Raw genomic sequence first — 17,738 nt, 5'->3', positions numbered from 1 at the left:
CAGAGAGGCTATGGAGTCTCCTTCTCTGGAGACTTTCAAGACCTTTCCAGTCATGTTCCTGTGTGATGTGCTCTGGGTGATCCTGTTCTGGCAGGGGGTTGGACTAGATGATCTTCAGAGGTCCCTTCCAACCCCCACCATTCTGTGACTCTGGGTGCTGGAGCCTTGCCCTGAGCACACTACTAGAGAGCATGACCCATTTTGTTCCATCACAGTGACATAAACCTGCTTGTACTCTTTTGGGAGACAGACAGAAAGTCCTGGAATGCTTTTGGCTACCACCAGGCATGCTCTGGGTAATGCTGACTGAGAAGTGCGGTTTCTTTTGCATTTTCTTGGCTTATAGCAAATTATTCTGAAGTTTTTCGTTCAGGTGAGCTGATGATTTGCAGGCTTTGTATTGCAAGATCTGTGGAGTGCAATTCAAAGGTGTTATTTATTACCTCTTTGCCTTAATGGTTCCTGTTCTTCTGGAGAACAATGGCAGTGATTGGAACTGAATGTTTCAGATGTCACCTGTATCAGATTCTTGTTACAAACACAAAAAAGCCCTACACATCTGGGGGATCTGAGTGATCTAACTTGCCTGGGAATGTGTTTTTTTCCCTTCCCTTCAGTAAGGCATATCACAAACCACAACTGCTTGCAGGTCATGACCTTGCCAGGAGGAATTTGAATACAATTCTGGGTGTTGGCACAGAGTGGAAGAAAAAAGTCCATCCAGAACAGGTGAAATGCTTGTCTTCAGCAATGGAGGTGCCTTAGTTTGGATTACTATTAGCAACAAGAGGTTTTACCAGTTCCATCCCCAGCACTATAAGATAATTAATCCATCCAAGCAGAAGCAGATAAAATGTCATTTTAGGGTACTTGTCAGTGAGCCTGAACTCTACATCTGCTCTAGTCTGGGTTTCCACTTTGCCAGTTCCAATATCTTATATTCTTTTTAATCAGGATCAATCAAACTTAGCTGTGTTGGTCTGTAGTTCACAGGAACTTTCAAAACATGAGTGATTCTATTTATTTATTTATTTATTTATTTATTTTCTTCCTATTAGAGGGAAGCAGAGAAAGAGATGGAGAGGAAGAAAATGAAATCAGAAAAAGAACCTAAATCATTGCAATCTTCAGCCAGCAAAGATGCCAGTAAATTGAAGTGAGTATATAGTGGTGGGATGCCCGAAAGAAGTGTAAAACTGGGTCTTTCTTAAGTCTTACTGCTAAGGATCATGGTTCTAATAATTCAAGTTGATGGCTCAGTGCCTGGTCACCCTCCCATACTTGGTTTACACTGCTGCAAAGGGATTGAATGTTGGGGCATTTGTCCTGATTTCTAATAGCTAGGTGGGAATGAAGTCCTCACCATTTTCAACATCATTTTGTCCATCCTTCAGCTCATGATGCTGCATGTTCTGATCCATACATTACAAGTAACTCCAAAAATCTGATAATGCTGCAAGAAATTTAATTGCCAGTTGTGCCTGGACTACTTTTCCTTCTCAGCTGTCTTTCAGGTGAGGTGCAGGAAACAAATTTGTGCAAAAAAAAGGATAGGTTGAGTTGCAAGCAGTGGAGTTGACTGCCTGCCTGCTGTGATGCAGGAGTTGTTTCCCCTTCTCCAAACTGCAGTGGAGGCAATCTGTCAGAAGGTGGTTGTCCTAGATTATCTGGGATGTGGCAGCTGTTCTGTGGAGAGGGACATGTGCTTGTTCTGCACAATAGGGATTTCAGGGGGTGCCAAGAGAACTTGCCATCTAGTTGAAGATGTCCCTGCTTATTGCAGGGAGTTGGACAAGATGACCTTTCAAGATCCCTTCCAACCCAAACTATTCTATAATTCTATTCTAAGTCAGTAGACTTGAGAGTTCAAGCATCACTTATTTCTGCATTCACAAGAAATGGAACTAGACTTCATATGCTTTTAAAAAAGCAGTTGGACTAAATGATCTTGAAAGGTCCCTTCCAACCCAAACCATTCTATGATTCTGTGGTTCTGTCTTTCTTCCTCATTCTGGGTTCTTCTGTTATGCTTATTTTGGGCAAGTTTGTGCTCTCACACTGCATGAGAAGCAGCAGAAAGCTTTTTGTCATGATACTTCCTGTACCTTCAAAGTTCATAGTGTTTGCGAGGTGAGAAGATGATGTGAACATGTTTTACACATGGAGAAAGTGAGGCGCAGGTAAATTAGGTTGCTTGCTCAGAATCCTGCTGCAGGCAGGTGAAATAGCTGAAAATGTGGCCTAGAAGTCAGGAATCTCATTCCTGTGTCTGAGCAATCATGTCCACAGCAGAGAGAGTTCTGGCATCCTCTTGGGAAAGGATATTGGTCTAAATGTAACTGTACATCAATTTTGGCTTGTTGATTGTTGCTGTTTTCTTAATTGGACAGGTCCTGCTGAAAAAAAGAAAGTCAGGTGTTAATGCTGGTGCTGTCTGCTCCCTCAGCTCCTTTTGTGACAGGCTTTGAGTAGCACTTACTGGCTGGCTACTGGTGCACACTGTCTGTGCTAGGTGGGACCTGCCTTCTTCCAGCTGGGAACACAGAGGTGGATGTGTTGGATCTTGCACAGATCTGTTTTCTCACTGTGACTGGCCAATGGGCAAAATGTGCAAAGCCCATTTCAGAAAACAGATCTGCATGTATCGGTGGGGAGGGGTATGGAGCCTTTCCCTTCTCCACTGAAACCATCTTGTTCTCTTTGTCCTTTTTGTATGTGACCTAATGGGGACAAAGCCAGCAAGTCTTCTGAATCATGACTGTCTGGAATTTCAGGTGGCCTTGATGGCTGGGAATTTTATTCCAACGTGGTGTTTGCAAGGCTTCTGATAGATCTGCTGAAACCTACGCTGTAATTTGCATACCAGTGTGTACTGCCAGCATTTTGGCTAGGTCCAGCATTTGCTAGGGCAAATGATTCCAAGGGCATGGCTTCAAATGGGCAGTGTTCCCAAAAGGGGAGGACCATGCATCAGTCATGGGCTACTGCATGCCATTTCCTCCTGCCTGTGGCTTGAATTTGAGATACTGACTTTTGGGTTGGTGTGTAGTGTTGAGATTTGTGTCCTGCCAGTAGGAATAAACTGCTTTTCTGAAGAGAAAGCTCTGGTGTACTCTGAAACCACTGAGACATTTTGGGGCTAAAATTTAGTTGGGTGGAGGATGACACATGACTAAGGCGTTAGAGCAGGAGCATCTCCCTGTTGAGGAAAGGCTGAGAGAGCTGGGAATGTTCAGCCTGGACAAGAGAAGGCTGAAGGGAGACCTTATTAATGCCTACAAGTATCTGGAAGTTGGGTGCAGGGAGGATGGAGTCAGACTCTTGTCAGTAGTTCCCAGGGACAGGATGAGGGGCAACAGGCACAAGCTGGAACATGGGAAGTGCCATTTAAATATGAGGATAAATTTATGGTGAGGGTTGGAACAGGCTGCCCAGGGAGATTGTGGAATCCCCTTCTCTGGAGCCATTCCACACCCACCTGGATGCAGCCCTGTGGGATGTGCTCTGGGCCATCCTGCTTTAGCAGGGAGTTGGACTTGATGATCCCTAGAGGTCCTTTCCAACTCTGACAATTCCATGATACTTCAGCTGTGGTATTAATGCAAGGGCTTTAATTTTGGAGTTAATTTCCCAATTTTTTTTACAATGGAAATGACCACCCCTTTTACCCATGTTCTAGCTTTCAGAGTGGGAAGGACAGGATACATTTTTGGGGTAGAGGGTTCTGGATAAGGTCAGGGAAAGCTGCTGTGCTTTCCGTAAAACAGTCCTTTCTGTAGTGTCTGTTGTATCAAGGTGGTGAAGCTGGGGAGTGCAATGTGTGCAACTGTACCATGGGAAAAGTGGGTTGTGGAAGAGGTGGAAGGGCTGCCCCATGAACAGCAGAAGCAAGATGTGAAGTGTCATGCTCACTGGATTTACCTCAATTTCCTCCTCTTCTGATATTGGACTCTGTGAGTTGGGATTCAGTGCTCAGTGTTTTCTTGGAAACTTTCTGAGAAGCTGAATGAAAGTGATGTAAATGGGCAGTAGTGAAACAATCCTGACTTGAGATGATCAGAAATTTGATACTTTGCTGCATTATGAAATGTGACAGCCTCTGGCATTTAAAAGCACAGCATTTTAAGTCTCTGTTACTTGAATCCTCTCAGCTTGATAAGTGTTGCCTAGTTGAGCTGGCAAGTCTTAGAGGACCAAGTCAGTTTAATTCTGTCAAAGCACATATAGGATCAAGTGTCAGGGGCAGTATCTCTGACCACAGAAGATATCTTCTGCCTTAATGAGGAGAGGGAGAGAGGTAGTGCTGCTGTTTGTTTGCTTTGTTAGGTGATTTGTCCTAGAGATTTTAGTCACTGTAATTACCCCTCTCCCTCTTTCAGTGACAAGGGGTTGGTGGGAGGGAAGTCTCTTGTGCAATATCCTGATGTTCTGGTTGAAGTCTTTACTCCAAGGATTAATAATTCTGAGGCTTATTCCTGCTTGAAAAGCAACTTGCTTGTTGGCAGCTGAGGATGTGGGATCTAATGCATGATGAAATCCCTGAAGTTACGTTCTGCCTTTGTTGAATTCTTTATGTTAACAAATGATCTCACACTTCCAGAAAAGTTTAAAGAGAATTGCTACATGATGTAAGGTTTTAAAAAATCCCTGCATTATAACAACACCATCTTCATCCCCATTGTTGAATTTGCTTCCCCATCTCCAGGACATCAAAAGCTTCATTTGAAACCCAGAAGAAAGATCTCCTGCTACCCCCACCACTGCCACCCATGTCTCCTGCACATCCTGCACCAAAGTCAACCAAGATGGCCCAGAAGAGACCCAAAAATGAGAGCAGTGAGCTGCCTGCCATGGATAACACTGCCGAGAACAAGAGCAACCCCAGAGACCCTTTGTTCTCCAAGCACAAGAAAGTGGAGAGAAGTCACACTGAACTGTCCAAGGGCATCAAAGTAGGTATTCATGGTAACTGCTGGGATGTTTCCTGCCACACCTGAGTGCTCTGTGATGCTCTGAGGATATTAAAGAGGACGATAAACCAGCCACCAGAGAGAGCTTTTTGAAAGAGTGGATTGCTTAAAAATAAGAAACAAGCACCCTATGTGTTTTGCTGCAACCTTGGTATAAGGTTTTATAGCTTGCTTACAAAATTGTTAGTGATTCTTGCAGCTGGATCTTGGCATTTTGGGGTTATAAAATTCAATTATGTTGCTATTTAGTAGAGCCTGGGGATGTGTGGTCTAGGATGATGGGGGGGGGATGTGTTAAGCCAGGCTGTGCATGCTGCATCAGTTGGCTTCTAACTGCTTGCTTTTTTCCTGATAATGTACTTGGTAATGGAGAATCAGCAGTTGCTGAAGCTGGAGAGAAGTGTGAATAGTTACTACCCATTCCTGCCTTGGCTAGTGGGTGTTGGGAATGTTGCAGCCTTCCTGCTGTCTTAGCCATTTTGCAGGGAAACCTTTCTCCGTGCTTGGGAAAAGTTTGGATGGTATTTAATAAGCCTTTCTAGCAGTCAGGTAAGAAGCCAAGTTTCCATTTACCATTTTTGGAAGAAGTGCTGAGGAAGAAGGTAAGAAGAGGGAGAGAACCTGCAGGATAGACTATGTCTATTTTTTCCTTGAAATTTAGGCAAGCCAGGCTTTGGAACTGACTTAGATATATCTTTCTAAGCAGCTTTATCTCTACGCTATTTTCCAGGGATCTGCAGGGGATGTCACAAATCCTTTCCCAGTGCCTTCTTTGCCAAATGGTACCTCCAAGCCAAGGAGACCTCAACTCAAGTTTGAAAAGTAAGTTTTTGTTTTACACCCCTTATCTGTACTTTCTAAAGACCCCAGGAAAGGCTCATCCTGTACCCACCCTGGCTTCTGCTTCTTAGTGAGGAAAGAGAAAGGGAGAGATGTCTGGGACCTACTCTGAACCTCCTTCTCATGTCTGGGACTTACCCCACCCACCGCAAAGCAAAGCTCTCATTGCAGCAGTTCTTGCTTTGAGGGAAGTCACTCTGGAAATGAGGTATTTTTTAACCCTCGGGGGAGGTCTGTCTTGTGCCTGCCTCCAAGTGGTGGGTGTTGATTTGTCTGATTCTTGACAAATGGCAAACTCCTCTGTGACAAGGTGCTGGACACTGCAAATGCCATGTGGGTTGGCAGGTTACAGACTGAACTGCATCCACTTGAGGGCTTTTGCTAGAGTGGAACAGGTTGCCCAGGGAAGCTGTGACTGCCCTGTCCCTGGAAGTGATGAAGGGCAAGTTGGATGGGGCTTGGAGCAACCTGGGCTGGTGGGAGGTGTCTCTGCCTATCCATGGAGTTGGATCTAGATGATCTTGAAGGTCCCTTCCAACCCAGACCATTCCATGATTCCATGATTTATGTGTTGATTGTGACCAAGACACGTGGAAGCCTTGGTGACCATATCTCTTGCAAGCAGGTAACCTGAGTGTAAGCTCTTTTGGTCTGAGATCAGTGTATTGTGCTGCAAAATTTACTGTCTTTCAAACAAAGTCTGCTTGTGGTATTGTACCTGGGGAAGGACAGGAAGTCACTTAACTACTGTCTTTCCATATGAATGAGGTAGTAAATTTGGCTTCACAGTTGCCTGACCTTCAGTGTTTTTTTTTTCTTTTGAAATGTAGGTTCCTTGTAATTCTAACACACATTTGTTAAGAAATCAGTTCATTTTATTTGTGCATTCAGCTGCTGTGCATTTCTGAGCATGCAGACAAGATTAATTTAGTGACTCTCATACTTGTGTGTTAGATAAAGTTGTTTACAGGCTTACCAGAACAGGATGTTTGAACTCATAGCATCCTCTAGATATGAAGGTAAAATTGATAAACATCTTATCTTTTTTCTCTCTGGTTTCTGTTTTTCCTCTCTCTGGCCCCAATTCAGACAGCACCCAATGGAATACTACATAGAAGAGGCCAAGAGGCTAAAGCACAAAGCTGATGCAATGGTAAGTCTTGGTGCTGTGCAAGAAATGTTAGCAGGATTTTGCATTTGAACCTGATCCCTGAGTGCATGGGAACAGATTCACTGGCCACCAGTGCATCCCTGCTCCATCCTGGAGTCTCTTCAAGCACTATGTGGAGAGATTGTGTTTATTTGCCAAGTGTTTAGGTATTTTTCTTTGTTATAAGCATATAGAGAATCTGTTAGATGGATAAAACGGTTAGTTTTAAGACAGTTTACTCTGAAACACCAGGATCCTGATGGTAATTGGTGATCAAAGCTTGGTAATGCCCTTGGCATTCCTTCCCTGGCTGCAGTTGAACAGCTTGCATGACTGAACATGGTTCTTTGCTAATTATGGCTCGGTCAGATAATTGTACATTTGCTACTTGCCATTTCCCTGTGAAAATGAAGTGAGGGAAAAACCCCACGTGCCTCTCACAAGGCAGGCCTCCAAGAAAAAGGAAAACCTTTGAGTATGAGAAAGAGATCCAAATAGCCAGAGCATGCAAAGCTGATGGCTGGGACAACATTAGGGGTTCTGCTGCCAACCCTTTAATTATCACCCCGAGGCCTGACTTGCACCTTTTTTGGAGAAAACAGGAATTCAAGCACACTTGAGAGAAGTCGTTTTTGTCTAACAATGAGGATTTTCTTCCCAACAGGTTGACAAGACAGGAAAAGCCTTTCAGTACCTAGATGCTGCCCTTTCTTTCATTGAATATGGAATTGCCTTGGAATCGGATGCGTCGGCACCAAAACCCGCCTACAGCATCTTCAGCGACACCATCGACCTCATCAAGTAAGTGGTTTCAAACACGATGACCAGGCAGTGCACGTGGAGGCCAAGGGTTAGTTGCGTTCTTGTTTGCAACTGGGGCAGCCCTTGATTCCCACCGTGGGGCAGAGTTCAGGTTGCTGGGGAAGCAGGAGACAGACAAGACCACCCAGAGGCACAAACCCTTTGAAGTGTTTCGGCATCACTCATCGGAAGAAGAAGGCACCATGTCCTCCTCAGCATCTGAGCCTTGCAGTTGAGCTACACCAGAGCACACTGACTGTGGCAATTGAGGACACAAAGGAGTTTTCACTTGGTCCAGCTATGAAGCTGCTTTTGCATGTGATCTCAGTAGTATATTGGTTAAAAAACCCCAAGCAATATACCTTGTGGAAGAGCAGTTGTGGCCCAGAAGACTTGTAGCTTGATTGAAGGCAGATTTTACTGGTTTCTGCCATGTGTTTTTCTACCAGTATACTTTGGGGTTTCTTTTAGCAACCTTTTCCATTTAGTTTCACAATATATATTAGATATATATAGATAGTATGACATATACATGCAGCAGAACCCAAAGAACCATGTTCTTGGACAACACTTCTTGGACAGAAGAGCGACAGGTATCTGTTCATGTTCAAATGACAAGTTATGTGGGTGGATTTGACTTCACATAATGGTTTGAGTTGGAAAGGAATTTAGAGAAAGGGTAATTAAACACTGGAACAGGCTGCCCAGGGAGGTAGTTCAATCAGCATCCCTGGAGGTGTTTAAAAGCCCTGTAGATGTGGTACTGTGGGACGTGGTATAACACTGGATTTGGTAGAGTTAGGTTAATGGCTGGTAGAGTCACTTAGGGCTGGGCTCAATCTTAAAGGTCTTTTCCCACAAGAATTATTCTGATTCTGTGACTTCAGGTGCATCCTTAGATGGTCTTGAACCTGATCTTCTCCTGCAGTGGGTGCTTCGACAGTTTCTCTGTATTCCTCCCAAGCTGTCCTTGGTCCATCCTCAGTAGACATTCTTTTTGTATTTGAGCTTGTCCAGTTTGAATTCTTGCCTTAGAGGTGTCAGGGTTCATTTGGTTTGGGTTGTTTTGTTGGGTTTTTTTGTGGTAGACTTAGAACTTTCTAAGTGACATTGTTTCCTTTCTAGTCTTAGACTGTATTTCCAAGATGCTGCTGTTGCTTTGTTTCTTGCCAAGAGAAACATTTCTGCTGAGATGTCTGTCTTGTCCAGAAACACTTGAATGAAAACTTCACCTTCAGTAACAGGGACACTTCTTCTGGACCCCAGACCTGCAGGAGGCACACGAGGGGCATCTACTTGTAGGGATGTCTCATAAGGGGCCACATCTGCTCCCACTGCAAGGAAAACAAGGCATTTTGAAACACAGTCCCCTGCTCAATATCATACAAAGCACTCAGTGCCAGGGCTTAGAACTTGGGCAGGTTTCCTGTTTCCTGTATCCTGTTTGAGAGAATAACAATAATAATGCACTGCTTTTCACATAGTGAGACTTCAGAGAGCTGATGGCTGACAAGGTTCTGTTTGTTTTGTTTCCTTAGATTCATCATGACATTGAAATCCTTTACAGACTCCTCAGCATCTTCACAGGAAAAAAGCTTTGCCGTGTTATGGTGCGTGTTTTTCTGTGCCTTCCTATTCTGGTTTGAGACTTGCTAGAGCCTAAGACCAACTCCTTTCAGAGTGAAGGAATGAGTTAAATGCAGATCAAGAGTTCTGCAAGGCTAAAAAAAAACCCCATAATATAAAAAGCAGAATGAACTGGAACATCTCTGAAGTGAGCTGGGATACCACAAGGGACCACACGTGGAAGGCACAGGCTTAAAAAAAAATAATCTGGTGGTAACTTGAGAGCACAGAAGGGCTTTCACCTAAGGTGAAAGAATGTGATTTGGCTGCCCATGTTTGAGCTGTGTAACTGAAGTTGAACATAGCTGAGGCACTTCTGGGCAGGGGCTTATTCAGCCTGTGGCACTTATAAGAGACTGGGCACCTCTTCATATAAAACACCAGACGTGGTTCTTGTTTTTTTCTTTTCCCTTGTGATTTATTTTTTCTTTTCCCAGTCTTTTTTTCTAAGATGAGCAGAAATTGTGAGCTTTCTTGGCTTTGCAGGACAGCTGATGTGTGCCTGCCTCTGTCCCACAAGGCTTCTGAGCACCAGCACTGACCCTGGGGTGTGTTTTTGTTCACAGCATGCGCTGCCAGTCCATCCTGCACATGGCAATGTTTCGTTACAAGAAAGACACTGCAATCAAGTATTCCAGGATCCTGAATGACCACTTCAAGGTAGGGCACACTAAGTGGCTGGGCAGATCCCTACACTAGTCACTGATGTTAGCTGAACAACCCAAACTTAACAAGAACTCTGTTCCTTGCTGCAGAGTTCTTCCAGAGGAGCACAAGCACCTTCCCCGTGTGTGGCAAGGTAAGATTTAAAAATATGTAAGTTATAATGTGTCTAGAAGGGTGTGAGTGAAAACAGTAGCTGGAGTATTTGGGTTGCAAGATACATTTGAGAGTGCCTCACAACTTGCCCTTTCTTGCCAACTGAAACCATACTGTTAGGGGGCATGAGTATATTTCTGCTCTGTCTTTCCTGTCTGTTTTCATTGGAAAGGGCTTGGGGTCAGGTGTTTTTTTGTTATGAGGTCCAGAGTTACTGTACATCAAGAAGAGCAGTTATCCACCAGAGAGAGAAAGTTACCACCAGGTAAGAGAACCAAGGAAGATATTGTCACTGTGCTGTTTCAGAACCTCTCTTGTCATCTTAGTTATCTCAGAGACACTCTGAGACTTAATGGGAGACCATCCTCATCTTCTTGGCCACTCTCAGAAGGGTCATGCCATCACCCTGTGGTAGCATAACTCTGAGGTGTGATTCAGTATTTTTCTCTCTAGCTCAGTCACCAATGAGGAAAAAGAAAGTCATTTTCTAATTTGCAAATTACTGAGCATTTTGTCCTTTCTGTGTGTCTGCAGCAGTGTTGCTGTGGCAGTCAAGCTGTCACATTGGAGTGTTGGGCCTGATGCTCAGCAGACTGAGCCTGTATTTTAATGAGAAGGAGTAAGAAAGAGCTTTTCTATGTGCTGTGGTCATTGCATTTGGCAGGTAGCTGCCTTGCTCCATGTTTGTCCCTTTTCAACTCTGCTAGTGTTTGGTCTTCTGTAGTGATGCTGAAATTCCAGCTGTTTTTCTGCCACCTTGCACAGTGTAGTTTATTGGGAAGTAAATGTTCTCCCAAGAGCAGTGGTGAAAGCCTCCTCATACCAGTGGCTAAAATGAGGTTGGGAAAAGTGGTGGGAGTGAAAGGATGTGTTGGAACCAGCCTGTGTATGGAAGGCAGGCAGCTGCCCACAGTTAGCTTCACTAGGTCTATAAATAAGTGTGTGTAGGCTGACCTGGCTGCATTGACTGGCTGTCAGAAAGCTCCAGCTTCCGTAGGTGGGAAGCTTCAGCATGCCTGAAATGGAAGTCATTAGGAAAAAAAACACTTAGATAATGCCATATGAGGAGAGGCTGAGAAAACTGGGTTTGTTCAGCCTGGAGAAGAGAAAACTTAGGGGAGACTTCATTACCATGTTCCAGTGCTGAAAGGGTGGCTACCAGGAAGATGGGAACTCCCTGTTTACAAGGAATCACATGGAAAAGACAAGGGGTGATGGGCACAAGATGATCTTTTGAGGTCCCTTCCAACCTCTGGGATTCTGTGATCCTGGGGAGATTCTGACTGGACACAAGAGGTAAATTTTTCACCCTGAGGACAGTCAGACGTTGGAATAGTCTCCCAAGGGAAGTGGTGGATTCCCCCCTGTTGTTTGAGGTCTCAGCTGGACAGGGTGCTGAGCCATCTCATGCCAACCATAGTTGTACCTAGAGAGGTTGAACCGGGTGATCCTTGAGGTCCCTTCTAACCTGGCATTCTATGATCCTGTGATAATCTGGTGAAGGCTTCACAAGTAGGTGTAGATTTTTGAAGGTGAATGAGTGGCCCTTCCTGATGTCTGACCTTGCGTTTTCTTTTGCCAAGAGGAGTCCTTAGAGTCACAAATCACTTCAAAACCCAAGGTGTTGCACTTGAAGGACAGTTACTTGTTATACAGCTGAACATGCCAGTTTTCAGCACTCCCCTCCATGCTGCAGGTCTGATGATACCGAGCAGCTCCTGGCATAAGCTAGTCTTGTGGGAGGACTTGTAGCTCTGAAGCTGAACGTTCCTCATGGTGTTTCTTTCTCCCACAGAAGCACAGGCATGCCTTCTCCTCTGTCTCCAATGCCCTCTCCTGCTGGATCTGTGAGTTCCCAGCCAGGATCCAATGCTGGCAACTGCAGTGGCAACAGCATTTGCTCTTCAGTCACTGTACCCTGTAATATCCTAAGCATGACCTCTTCCTACATCAACATCACTTCCTATATCCTCTATGCATATGATATTTGGGAACAGGCTGATGCACTAGCCAGGAAGAATAAAGGTAAGTTTCTGCCCTTTGGCTTTTCTGTCTTATGTGTTGTGGTTATGTGTATGTACTTGCTTCAGTCCTCACACTCCATGTAGCAAACATCAAACCTCAAGATCAAGCACTGTGGAGGTTGAAATAGACAGCTGTGGCATATGGGCAAGTCATTAGCAGAGATGCTTGATGCTCATATATTGATGAGTGTTCCAATTTGTCTTGGCATCCTCCAATGTCAGAGAGCTAAGAGATGAGGGTATCAAGTGCAGGAAACCAGCCAGCTCACTTCATGGGAGCACAAGAAGTATAATGGGGTTTGGGTGTTTGTTTTTCCCTTTGGGGCACTTAGCTTATATGATTTGGTTCACTTTAAAAATGAGGGTTTGGCCTGTAGCTGTGAAACTTCCAGGTGTTTATGTCTTGAGAACAATGAAGCTGCCTTCTCTCTGTAACAGAGAAGCTGAGCAGCACTTGAAGTGCTTACTGGGCAAGTGACCAGTATTTGCCAGCACCTCCCACCAGCCCAGGTTGCTCCAAGCCCCATCCAACCTGCCCTTCAACACTTCCAGGGACAGGGCAGTCACAGCTTCTCTGAGCAACCTGTTCCACTCTAGCAAAAGCCCTCAAGTGGATGCAGTTCAGTCTGTAACCTGACATCCCACATGGCATTTGCCATGTCATTTTTCATAAAACACCAAGTTTTGTGAGCTCCTATGGCTGAAGGGATGGATTGCCACAACCTATTGGCAAACCTGCAAAAGAAAATGAGCACTACGTGCCTGGCTGAATGGTTGGGAGGCTGTAAAAATCCTCCCACTGATGACTCAGTTGCTGAAATTCAAAAGGCTTTTGCAAGTTACCTTTGGATAAAGTAACTCCACTTGTTGGCTGTCCTCTGAGCAAATCTGTGCTCACAGCAGCAATTCTTGTGTAGTGTTTTGGATTATATCCTCAAAAGGCTTGATAAAAGACTGTCACACTGAAGGAGTGGTGGGTGCTGCTGGTGAGGCAGAGGAATGAGTCATGGAGAAGAACCTGTGGGAGGGCAGCCTGAGCACAATCTTGCATCAGTCAAGACTAAATTCAAAACCTGCTCTGTGTTGCTGTTTTAATATAGGGGGGTGATGACTGAAGTAGTAAATACTCCCAGGGGAGTGCATCTGTGCAAGAGAACAGTAAATACTCATGTGGGCTTGGCAGTTGTCACTGTTCAGGACAGTCCATATCTGGTGCAATGTACAGATGCTAAGAGGTACGGAGAGTAAGTACATGAAACTAAGGACAAGGCCACATCCTTGAGTTTTTTAGGCAGTTCCTAGAGCATAAGAAGAGTAAAGATCAGTGACCTTCAGCTGTTGAGTTCCCTTAAACAGGGAAGTCACAGAATCACCTTGATTGGAGCAGACCTTCAAGATCACAGAGTCCCACTCTCAACCTAACACTGACAAGTCCTTCACTAAACCATGTCCCTTAATACCACATCTACACAACTCATAAATCCCTCCAGGGATGGTGACTCCATCACTGCCCTGGGCAGCCTGTTCCAATGCCAGACAACCCTTTCAGTGAAGAAATTCTTCCTGATATCCAATCTAAACCTCCCCTGGCACAACTTGAGGCCATGACCTCTTGTCCTGTCACTTGTAACTTCATTGAACTGCCCTATCCCCACCTCTTCACAACCTCCTCTCAGTTTGTTGTAGAGAGCAGGAGTTAGTGAGAAGCAGTTCCTTGTAACTGAGTCCCTTGTGCAGACCTGAGGTGCTTCCTGGTGGGTCCACAGTCAGGTGCTTACAGTGCAGGACCCAGCTCCTTGCTGTGATTCAGAGCAGTGCCCTGGATCATGAGGCTGGTTATCTTCTGGCCTCCCATCTCCCACAGTGAGGACAAACTGAGGCTGCCTGCCTGCATGTGAAGTCAGTCTCCTTTCACATGGTGCTGTGGTCACAGATTATCCTTCTGTTTGCTCAAGCAAGGGGATTGGACTCCTTGTCTCTGCTTACAGCTCTTCTGGTCCCCGTGGAGGGAATGGACACCCGTTTTGCAAACAAAAGCAGGAAAAGCAGGGCAGATATGTTCCCTGCTTCTGAATTGGAAAGTATTAAAATGGAAGTGTTGTGCTCTTTGCTTCTGAAGAATTCCTTGCACAGCCAAGCAGAAATTTTCAGCCTCCAGGTTCAGTCTTTACATGTTAAAAAAAAAAAAAAAGAGAGAGCCTATAATAGTCAGTTTCTGAAAAGGTACCTGGCAACACGATTGAGGCTGGAGGAGCAGAGAGACTGGGATGAGCACATGTCACTGGAAGGCAGGTCATGCAGGAACATCTTGGAAATGTGACTGGAAAGTGTGATCATTGCCCATATCTCCCTGTCACTTGCACAGATGATTGGCAGCACAGAGCAGGACCTTCAGCCTCTTGGCAGGTTCAGATGTGCTGCAAGAGCCACCTGCTGCCCCTGCAGGAGGACTGCAGTGCATGAAGGTTGTGGCAGGATAGGGGGACTCTCTTAAATCTGCCTGAAGTGCCCAGCTATAAGCAACCCAAACCAGAACTGTGTAGCCTGGCAAGCTGTACACATTTTTAAACCTATTCAGTTGAGAAACCATGAAACCTCCAAGGCCTGAGGATGGATGGAGGAAAGGGACTAGTCTGATGACAGCTGCCTGCAGTGTCCAGGCATCACTCAAAGACACTCACACTTGGCTGTTTAAAATCTGGGGAAGCATGCAGCAGGTACTGGGGCTTGGACACGTAAACTTTTACCCTCTTGCCATGGAGTCTTGCTGCCCTTTTGAAGCCAGGAGGTGGTTTGGTGGGAGGGGTGTGGAAGTGCCTTTTCTCCTGTGCTTTTCCAGTCTCCCTGCATTTCCCATGTCTTTAACCATGTCTTTAACTGGACTTGCCACCTGTCTGTGCTGCTGTTGTCACTCCTGGCTGCCCTCGTTGTGTGAAACCAACCCAATGTTTTCTTCTCTCTCCCTCCCCTTTTTCCAGAGTTTTTTGCTGAGCTCAGCACAGTGACGTGCACTCTGGCACTCAACAGTAGCATGACAGAACTGGTACACTACACTAGACAGGGTTTACAGTGGCTGAGACTGGAAACAAATACGCCTTAACTGGTGCTCAAGGTGGTACCTTGAACTTTTTTTGCACTTTTGAAGCCTCAGAAACAGTCTTGACTTTTGAATCTTTGGATACAAAGCACCTGCAAGGGAAAAGAAAGCAAGGAATCTGGTTACACTGGAAAAAAGAACCTTTGAACTGTGTCTTTAGGGTAGCACTTTGCTGCCTGGAAAAAGAAGAGATGGAATAAAGCCTCAGTGTGGATGGCACCTTCCTTTAGATGACAAAGTGCAATGAATTGTCTGAATGGCTCGCTGTATTGATGGTCTATAAACATTTCTATGATGAATAACCAGCAGGACAATAATCACACATGAAGAAGTGCCGACAAGTAAGAAATCTGCCTCCAGAGGTTATTATGCAACATCCCATGGCCTGCGACAGGTTTGTGCCCAGAAGACATGTCAGAGAAGTGTTTTTGCAAGCGCGGGTGCAACCTTGGGTGTCACTGTTCCTCAGATGGCAAGTAGCAACCTCATCAGCACCAAAACAGCATTACAAGAAACAGAGCCAACTGGTCTGCCTTGCCTGCTTCCCAACCTCACCCTCTTGCATTTGCCAGCCAGCTGCTGTCCTGGTCACCAGGGGAAGCCACTGCAAGTTCACTTGTCAAATCATGGCTGATTTGGGCCTCCTCCTTGACATGCACTCAGGCAAACACGTGCCCTTAGCACTCCAAAAATGTTACTTAAAAGTCTTGCTGGGTCGAAGCCTTGTAAGCTAAACACAGTTGAGGTGACAAAATGATCAGGAGTGGTTGGAAGCAGCTCTGCCTCTCTGTGGTGGAGGGATGTCCCTCACACTGAGGACTCATTGACCAGGCACTTTCTGTCCTTCAGTTGGTGGGGGTGGACGGCTCTACTGGGTTGTTGTGGTTGCTTGGATGTTGTTGTGAGTCTGAGAGCTTACAGAGGGGAAAATTCACATCTGTTTAAGGAGGGAGTAAGTGGCTAAATGTGGAACCTCAGACAAATTCTGCCTTTGGATTTTTGCCTGCAACCATTGCTGGTCTCAGTGAATATCCAAGAGCAGGTTTGGTGACACAGGAGGGCATCCTTCATGTGGGAGGTAACTCATGTGCTCTTTCTCAACCGAACTACAGGATGGGCCCAAACAGAATATCTGTCAAGGGAACACAAAAGGGAATAATGAGCTGTTTGCAAGCATTTCTTCCTTGTCAGGAACTGGGTTTTTGGAATTGTGATTCTGTGGGTGACAATAACGGTGAAGGCAGCATCCGTGACATTTGTGTTTTCAGTCAGATGAAAGACCCTTCTCTACCCAAAGATTTTCTGCTGGGTGGCAACAGTGTCCTGCCATCCTCACATCTGATAGTCTTGTGCCTTAGCCCTCTGGTCCCCTCTTACATCCCTTGCCCTATCTCTGACAGGCCCACGAGATTGGCAAAAAGAAAGATGGTAACTCAAAATAATTGTGCTTACAGGAAAGGATTAGCTCCCTTTTCCACATAATTTCAGGGTGGAGGAACAGGTCTGCATGCTTGCAGCAATACCCCCTTTGTGAAGTACCTGCTTGTGATGTTGAGGCTCACAAAAATGGACCATGAAGAACTAATCAGCAAAAGGTCTGCATTTCCAAAAGTAGTTTTCGTGGCAATGGCCCCTGCCCTGGGGAAGCCTGAAGTCACCTCACCTTTGGGAGAAGCTGCCCTAGTCCCAAGCACGAGGGAGCATCCCTCTCACCTCTCCTTGCAGCACGGGGCCCCCAGGGACCTGGCTGGATCTTCCTGCACCTTCAAGGGACTGTCCTTTTATGTTCACTTTATTCAAAGCCTTAGTGCATTTCAGGGATAAACTGTCCTAACCAGTGGAAGGAAGGTCCATGTCCCCCCCCCTCCCCATTTCACCTCTCAAACTTCACTTTCACTCCTCCGAGGAGGAGGGACTGCTCTGGGTAAGGCAGGGACAGAGAGAGGCTCAGCAGTCCCTCAGTTGTTCTCAGGAAGTGTGGGGATGGCCAGCTGGCCTGGAAGCTTGATGTGCACTTTTGGAGCTCGATTCCAGACTGGAATTGAGGCCTTCTTCTGACTTTGACTTCAAAGCAAGCTAGTTTTTAGGATCACCAGCTGGAAGGAAGAAAGCTTTATTGAACCTGAAAACCACTGTGGCAGTCTGCAAGCACCCTAGCAAAGTGTTGGGGGTGAGCAGAAGGTAAAGCAGGGACACCAGTCCCCCTGGTACTTTAATTCCACGTGCACCTCTGTCCTGTCAGGCCAGATTCCCAGCAGGGAGCTGCTTGCTCACACCTTGCCCACCCTGGGGAGACTGCCTGCTGGAAGCTGTGGGGCAGGGACATGTGGCTTCCTCTGTCCTGCATCCAGCTCAGTGCCACCCGTGGGTGCACCAGGTCCTGTCCTTGCCTGTTCTTGGGGCACTTTGCT

The 17,738-nt window shown here is 45.7% G+C and overlaps 1 protein-coding gene across 1 annotated transcript in view; it reads left to right on the top strand.

Moving 5' to 3' along the window:
- Nucleotides 1-15,330, top strand: part of AFF1 (AF4/FMR2 family, member 1) — a 135,598-nt gene extending 120,268 nt beyond the window's left edge. Inside the window, exons 14-23 of the mRNA XM_009993821.1 lie at nucleotides 1,059-1,156; nucleotides 4,706-4,952; nucleotides 5,701-5,792; nucleotides 6,900-6,963; nucleotides 7,625-7,761; nucleotides 9,300-9,371; nucleotides 9,954-10,047; nucleotides 10,143-10,186; nucleotides 12,002-12,231; nucleotides 15,209-15,330. Coding sequence (XP_009992123.1) covers nucleotides 1,059-1,156; nucleotides 4,706-4,952; nucleotides 5,701-5,792; nucleotides 6,900-6,963; nucleotides 7,625-7,761; nucleotides 9,300-9,371; nucleotides 9,954-10,047; nucleotides 10,143-10,186; nucleotides 12,002-12,231; nucleotides 15,209-15,330 — 1,200 coding nt within the window. The remainder of the gene's footprint in view (nucleotides 1-1,058; nucleotides 1,157-4,705; nucleotides 4,953-5,700; nucleotides 5,793-6,899; nucleotides 6,964-7,624; nucleotides 7,762-9,299; nucleotides 9,372-9,953; nucleotides 10,048-10,142; nucleotides 10,187-12,001; nucleotides 12,232-15,208) is intronic.
- The last annotated feature ends 2,408 nt before the right edge of the window (nucleotides 15,331-17,738 follow it).

Source organism: Chaetura pelagica, unplaced genomic scaffold (genome assembly GCF_000747805.2).
Source record: "Chaetura pelagica isolate M959 unplaced genomic scaffold, ChaPel_1.0 scaffold210, whole genome shotgun sequence".
NCBI lineage: Eukaryota > Metazoa > Chordata > Aves > Apodiformes > Apodidae > Chaetura > Chaetura pelagica.
Note: the sequence above shows the minus strand (reverse complement) of the source record. Positions and strands in the feature narration are given on the sequence as shown.